This window comes from Nicotiana attenuata, unplaced genomic scaffold, assembly GCF_001879085.1.
Source record: "Nicotiana attenuata strain UT unplaced genomic scaffold, NIATTr2, whole genome shotgun sequence".
NCBI lineage: Eukaryota > Viridiplantae > Streptophyta > Magnoliopsida > Solanales > Solanaceae > Nicotiana > Nicotiana attenuata.
The window spans coordinates 61,742-68,899 of NW_017672707.1; the positions used below are offsets into that span (position 1 = coordinate 61,742).

The window sequence follows — 7,158 nt, forward strand, 5'->3', positions numbered from 1 at the left end:
CCCCCCCCAAGTGGATGATATGTTTCTGTCAATCTCTTATTCATACACAAAGTACTGTCTAATGCAGATGACTCGTCTCTTTGGCGTTGACGATGAATTTGGTGAGGATGCAATTCTAGGCAAGCTTGAAGCCATGAGAGATATTATTGAACAAGTGAACAGACAATTTAAGGATCCAGTAAGAGTTTTCCTTATAATGGTCATTTTTTATTAAGAAGACCTTGTTTTATATATGTGTTATAAATACTTATGTGCTTATGTCCAACTATCTAGAAAGAAAAAAAATAATAAAAAGGAAATCAGCTACTGTTGCCTGTTGATCCAGTTTATTTTCCATCTTACTTTTTATTGATGGAACCAACTTCTTTTGTCCTGTGCAGGGCAAGTTAAAGTTCCTTATCATGATTCTTACTAATGGCTAAATACTGACTTTCCTTAGTGTTCTTTGTTTACTTTGAGTTCTGATTATGGAGTCTTGGAGCAACAGTAAAGTTGTCTCCGTGTGACCTATAGGTCACGGGGTTCGAGCCGTGAAAGCGGCCACTAATATTTGTATTAGGGTAGGCTGTCTACATCACACCCCTAGGGGTGCGGCCCTTCTCCGGACCTTGCGTGAATGCGAAATGCTTTGTGCACCGGGCTGCCCTTACGAGTTTAACACAACTTTTCTTACAGGAAATGACGACGTTTGTTTGTGTTTGCATTCCGGAATTCCTCTCTCTATATGAGACTGAAAGACTTGTTCAAGAACTCACTAGGTTTGAGATTGATACGCACAACATCATAATTAACCAAGTCCTCTTTGATGTAGAAGGTACACAAGTCTCCTTTTAGTGATTCCTCAATTGTTTTCCCCTTTAATCTGTTCTCTTTTTCTATTTCACTTTATTTATGATAACTTTTTCCAATGCAAAAGAAAACATAATTCTTGGACTTGTGACTGTTTTCAGTTGTTGAATCCCAGTTGCTGAAGGCTAGAATGCGGATGCAACAAAAATACTTGGATCAATTCTACACGTTATATGACGACTTCAATATTACCAAGCTGCCTTTGCTTCCGCAAGAGGTATGAAGATACTCATGTAGATATTACAACTTCAAAAGTAAAAGTTTTGAAGCCATCAAGTTTAAATCTTGGATTCGTCTCTGTTAACATACCTCTCTTTTCTTTTTCTTTTTATTTTGGTGCATTCAAAGAGGATAGTAGTCTATTGGAAACAACCTCTCTACCTTCTAGGTAGGGGCAGGGGCGAAGCCACCTTTTGCAAAGGGTGGTCAACTGACCACCCTTTGCCGAAAAATTACGTTGTGTATTTAAGTAAAATATTGATTTTTTGTCGGTTTTTTTTTTTTTTTTTTTTTTTTTACTTCTTTCAAGTCTGAACACCTTTGGAAACATTTGTGGCTTCGCCGCTGGGTAGGGGTAAGGTCTGCGTACACACTACCCTCCCCAGACCCCACTTATGGGACTATACTGGATTTTTTTTTGTTGTCGTTGTTGCATTCAGAGAGGATAGCAACGATAAAATCTTCTCTAATCAGTAAGATGGTGCTAGTGCACCATAGCATCCATGTTAGATCATACATTTCTGGTTTTTTCCTGAAACAAAAGTTGATGATATTTAAGTGATTCTATTCTGCCTTCTGCTTTTATGCAATTCCTAGCAAGAAACTATGGAGATTGGGCATTACATTTCTTGTCAAACCAGTTGTAACTCACATTATTAAGTTATTTTCTTGATAGGTTTGTGGTGTTGAAGCTCTGAAAGCATTCAAGTATCATTTTCTAACACCGTATAAACCTTCTCGTGTGCGAGCTTCAGCAGAAGAGCTGGAGAGTGGAATAGCTAAACTGAAAGAACAGTTGAAAGATGCTGAAGCAGAATATGAAAGAATTAGGAAAGGAAAAAATCAGGTTTAATCTGAAAAGACTTTTCAAATGTTAGGGAAATAGTGTCATTTGAACAAATTATTTTGTTCTTTGAGAGAATCATGATATATAATTGTTTCATTTATTGATAGAAAAGTTCTTATGTGCCTTTCAGAAGACAATGAATCTAGCTTACATGAATTGACTAGTCTTACATTAGTTGTAAGCTCATCACAATATTTACCGGTAATGTGAGCAAATTCACACAAGCAGAGTTGGCCATCCCAATTATACAAGAGGAAAATTCTTTCTATGTATTCCAATTATATTGGAGAAATTCAAAAATAGTCAGATTTACAAGTGGTCATTCAAAAATAACCATAGTTTTAAAAGTAATCGAAATTTAATCACTTTTCATGTAAAGATAAATCTGAACGAAAACACTGTTCAAAATTCGAAAAAATACTTCAGTATAATATACTGGAATTCCAGTATATTATACTCGAGTTCCAGCATAATATACTGGAGTTCCAGTATAACATACCGGTCCAGCATAATATACTGGAGATTGGAGCACCGGTGCTCTAATCTCCGTGTATTATAGTGGAACTTTTAGCGTGTTGGAATTCCAGCATAATATGTTGGAAGTTCATACACAGGTGCACCGATCTCCCGTATATTATGCTGGAACTTTCATTTTGCAGCAAAATAGTGGCTATTTTTCAATGACTTTGTAAATGTTGGCTATTTTTGAATGACCAGTCCTAAAACTGGCTAGCCCGTGCTATTTTTACAATTATATTTTGCACAATCTCCATAGGAACTTGGTAACCTCCGCTTAAAAAATAAAAAAAGTCTACACGTGAAGAAGCCAAGGGGAATAATATATATATAGTATAATTTTTCGGTGAGGGGTTGCCCGAATCCCTTCTACCGCCTAGCTCATAGCATCCCATAACCATCAAGCTTTAGATTATAGATGGGCTGAAATATTATTGTTGGACCAAAGAAGTACAATTCATGGCCTTGAATTACAATACAAGGCCCCAAGATAAGCTTTGACTTTGACATTTCTTCAACTGGTGGCTGAGATATTATCCTGTTTGTGTCTCATCCATTTCCCACCACAATTTTCAGCCTACAAAAACAAAAATAAAAAAAGAAAGAAGAAAAACCCCTCTAACTTCATTCACCTTTCTTTATTTCCTTTCCAAAAATTCCTTATCCAATTGCCATGGATACTCTGTCAAGCTCAGTTTCTTCACTCAATGTTCCAACTCTGCGTAGGAACTCTGCTGACCTTTACTCATCTCATTTCAACTTTCCAAATCACCACTTGTTCCCAACTTTCACTAAACCAACTTCAAAATTCTTAAACAAAACCAACTCTTTTATCCATACCAAGAATTTCAATATCCCAACTACTGTTCCATCTAAAAATCTACCACTCAAACAATCCTCCTCAAGACATCAAACAACTCATACTAGAGCTTCAAGTGGTTATGCTGCAGCACTAGTAGATATAGCTAAGTCCAACAACTCATTAGAAACACTTGAAAGGGACGTTATTAAGCTGTCCAAATGGCTAAGAAAAGACCCTTTTGTTTTCTTGGAAGATAAAGAAAAGGGGTATGTTCTTAAGCAGATATTGTCTAAGGGGAAATTTCACAAACACTTGGTGGGCTTGTTGAAGTTTTTAGTGGAGAAGAATAAAGTGGGGATAGTAAATGAAGTGTTGATGGAATTTGAAAGAATTTATGATGAGCTTTGTGGGACACAAGTGGTCTTGGTTTCATCAGAGGTTAAAATGGAGAAATATAAAGTTTTTGGAATAGCTAAGAAAGTACAAGAACTTAGTGGAGCTGAAAAAGTGAAAGTTAAGGTAAGACATTTGGTTGATGATAAGAAAAAGAGGTCACGCTCCTTTGCTCTATAATTAATTAACTTTCTATTTTCTATATTGATAAATTCAAGATTTAAAGTCAGTGAATTCCGCTCTTTATATGCGAAATTCAAATTGTCTTGCTGTGTCAGAAGAAGGATAGCTATACTGATTCGGTATGTAAGTTTTTTTGGTGTATGTGTGTTGAATATGTGGCGCAGCCCTTTCCCGAACTCTACATAAACGCGGAATACCTTATGCACTGGACTGCCTTCATTTGTGTTGAATACGAGGCGTCTAGTCTTAGTTCGCCACTAACTTATGAAAAATGCTCTAACCTATGGTCAAGTGTAAACTATTGTATAGTTTGGAGCTGCAAAGATTTCACCTTTGTGAATGATAGGTAACATATTGCAGTTAGAATGATGAAAAGCCAAAAAAAAAATATGATATGAATAAATGTACAATTGTAGTATTTTGCTTAGAATGAAAACTTTACATCATAGTCGGCTGAATTCACCATTTACTTTTTCTGGTCAGTATACATAGATTATGTGCTGATTATACACGATTATACATATATTATACATGAATTATTTATCTATTACATATGCCGACTATTTTTAATTTAAGTAGTTGAGTAACCGATTATTTAGGTTAATACGATACACTATGTTCTAGAAAAGTGATCAAACATTGAAAAGGTATGTCATGTAAAGACTTGCTTAATCATAGATTTCGGGTTCGAGCCCTGGATATGGAATTGCCTTATTTAGGACCCCAATGTGGGACATACCGGCGCGAATCCGGATTTAGAGGGCCCCCATTGCGAATACCAAACACCGGGTGGAAAACAAAAAAAAGTTTATTTATCAAACAAATAATGTTCAGATTCTTTGTACAAATTTTCCAATTAGGCACATAATTACACTTCAAATATGTGAAATCAACATCAATTTCCCACATAGGCCATAGCTACCAATGATCCTTTACAATCTTAAATCTTTCGAAAACAAATTTTCCTTCTTTGTATTTCTGGCTTTCATCATATGCTCTTTCATATTTCCATCCTAAAACTTCTCCACAATCACAACACTTAACATCTGCCACAGTATGCAAACCTGTCATTAGTTGCCGATCTTCCTTCTGCCCTATTACTACATTCATGGCATGTGTAAATAAATAAGCTCTCCCTGTTCTTGCCTGTCTTTCACAAAATATTGTGTCATAAATAAAGACAGACATAACACGAGTTCAATAAGTTCGACTGAACTTAATATCTTTTTGCACAAAACGTAGAGATATATAAATGGGTAATCCGGTGCACTAAGCTCCCGCTATGCGGAGAGTTCGGGAGAGGGCTGGAACACACGGGTCTATTGTACGCAGTCTTACTCTACATTTCTGCAAGAGGCTATTTCCACGGCTCGAACTCGTGACCTCCTGGTCACATGACAACAACTTTAGCAGTTATGTCAAGGCTTCCCTTCAAAATATAGAGATATATACGCGAAAAAAATTACTTACTAAAATTTTAACAAATTTCAAATGTTGAACTCATAATTTTGAAACTGTAATTGAACTAGCGTAAGAACGTAAAAGATTGAACCTCATCATAAACAAAGGCAGATGTAGCGTAGGTTCAATACGTTCAACTGAACCCAATGTCAGGGGAGGAAATAGGGAGGGCTTATGGGGTTCATCTTTACCCCATTCGCCAGAAAATCACATCGTATGTACGATATCAAAATGTTGTTCTATGTATATATATTAGATGTCGAACCCCTTGGTGAAATCCTGCCTTGCCACTGACGACAACAACAACAACTTAGTGTAATCCCACAAAATGGGGTCTGATCCTACCTTGTGAAGGTAGAGAGGCTATTTCCAATAGACCCTCGGCTCCAAGAGAGATGAAAAAGAAGACGAAACAACAAAACAGTAACAACAGTCGAATTTGAATGATCACTAAAATTTTAAAAAATATAAACTTTTAAACTCATAAATTTCAAAAGTTTATCGGTTTTAGGGCATAAGAACTTTAAAGGTTGAACCGACAAGCGCCAAGTTCAAAAAAAAAAAAAAAAACTAAGTGAAAGAAATTTCATAACCTGAAAATTTTTGGAGACGATATCATCATGAAGAGCAATATGATTTCGGCATTTACAGCAACTGTATATCCGTGGACCGACTAATCCTTCTTCCATATGTTGTATATAAAATAAATTGTTTCAAAACTAGAGATCTTGGAGTTTGGAAGCAAGTTATAAGTTTAATTAATAGTAAATGAATCCAATTAGTTTGTAGAATTAAAGATTTGTTGTTTGCTTGAAGCAAAAGCTTTCTTCAAGTTGCTGGCATCAATAATTAGACTGAAAATGAGATGAAAGTGAACTAATTAATAAGAAATTGAAACGCTTGATTGAAGATTTCTAAATTAAACAAGTAGTAGTAGACTGCAATCAACTAACATTAGATAAAATAATTAGGTGTTGATAAGGATGGGATTCAATAATCAATGTTTAATTTTCCCCTTGTTCTAGAGATAATCTTATGCTCGTAATTGTATTATAACTTACAAATAGTAGCAAAGTAGTAACAAGTACGTACATAAACTTTAATTTCTTTTATAAAAATAGCACCATGACGTTGCTATTGTAAACTTTTAAATCATTAAAAAGTTATATTTGTATATTTCTCGTCATAACAACTTTCATATTTAATCTCCTCTAGTATAATTAATTGAAATAATGACAAAAATTAAGTGGAAAACGATTAGAATTCCGCCTGTAAAGTAGAGGCAAAAATAATTTGCGGTGAACGTGGATCGAACACGTGACCTTCAGATCTTCAGTCTGACGCTCTCCCAACTGAGCTATCCCCGCTGTTATGATAACGGCACACGATAACTTTTAATCTTCTTCTATTGAACTATAAGATACAGCCTTTTTGGTTTCTTAAGATTAAGAATATCCGAGTCTCAATACATATTATTATTATTATTATTTGGATATTGTTTCTAATTTGAACATTAAATAATAATTAAGAATTTATATTTCTTAAACTTAAAATAGAAAATATGAACTTAATCACGGGAGCACAGATTGAAAAAGGAAATACAATAATAACTACTATACCTTAATCTCAAACAAGTCCAAATCGGCTATATAGATCCTGACCAATCATATTTCTCCATTTAAATTCATCTCAAGAAATATTGTACAACTTTCAAATGAAAATAAAAGCACTAGAAATTCGTTTTGTTTGCACAAAAATCTCTAATAGGACTAAAAGACTACTAGAAACTACAAGACCTAAAGCAACACATGGGAAGATGACTAAAACATATTCCTAATTAATTGATATCACTTATATCTATATTTTGTTTTTCTTCCCATTTTCCCCT

General features: G+C 34.9%; 3 protein-coding genes and 1 non-coding gene across 4 annotated transcripts in view; 2 read left to right on the forward strand and 2 right to left on the reverse strand.

The window, feature by feature from the left end:
* LOC109214201 (ATPase GET3-like) overlaps nucleotides 1-2,049 on the forward strand; it is a 5,771-nt gene extending 3,722 nt beyond the window's left edge. Inside the window, exons 4-7 of the mRNA XM_019378101.1 lie at nucleotides 56-178; nucleotides 676-814; nucleotides 951-1,066; nucleotides 1,745-2,049. Coding sequence (XP_019233646.1) covers nucleotides 56-178; nucleotides 676-814; nucleotides 951-1,066; nucleotides 1,745-1,921 — 555 coding nt within the window. The 3' untranslated portion in view covers nucleotides 1,922-2,049. The remainder of the gene's footprint in view (nucleotides 1-55; nucleotides 179-675; nucleotides 815-950; nucleotides 1,067-1,744) is intronic.
* Nucleotides 2,050-3,000: 951 nt separating this feature from the next.
* On the forward strand, nucleotides 3,001-4,014 carry LOC109214204 (ATP synthase delta chain, chloroplastic). Its single transcript, XM_019378103.1, has one exon. It carries the CDS (start codon nucleotides 3,105-3,107, stop codon nucleotides 3,804-3,806), a length of 702 nt encoding a protein of 233 aa, XP_019233648.1. The 5' UTR covers nucleotides 3,001-3,104; the 3' UTR covers nucleotides 3,807-4,014.
* Nucleotides 4,015-4,597: 583 nt separating this feature from the next.
* On the reverse strand, nucleotides 4,598-6,125 carry LOC109214206 (protein yippee-like At4g27745). The gene is made up of 2 exons (XM_019378104.1): nucleotides 5,864-6,125; nucleotides 4,598-4,955 (listed from the first exon to the last, which is right to left on the reverse strand). The coding sequence occupies exons 1-2, from the start codon at nucleotides 5,957-5,959 to the stop codon at nucleotides 4,728-4,730; spliced, it is 324 nt and encodes a 107-aa protein (XP_019233649.1). The 5' UTR covers nucleotides 5,960-6,125; the 3' UTR covers nucleotides 4,598-4,727.
* A 439-nt stretch (nucleotides 6,126-6,564) lies between these two features.
* TRNAF-GAA lies at nucleotides 6,565-6,637 on the reverse strand. Its single transcript has one exon. It is a non-coding gene; the product is annotated as a tRNA-Phe (tRNA).
* Between the last annotated feature and the right edge of the window lie 521 nt (nucleotides 6,638-7,158).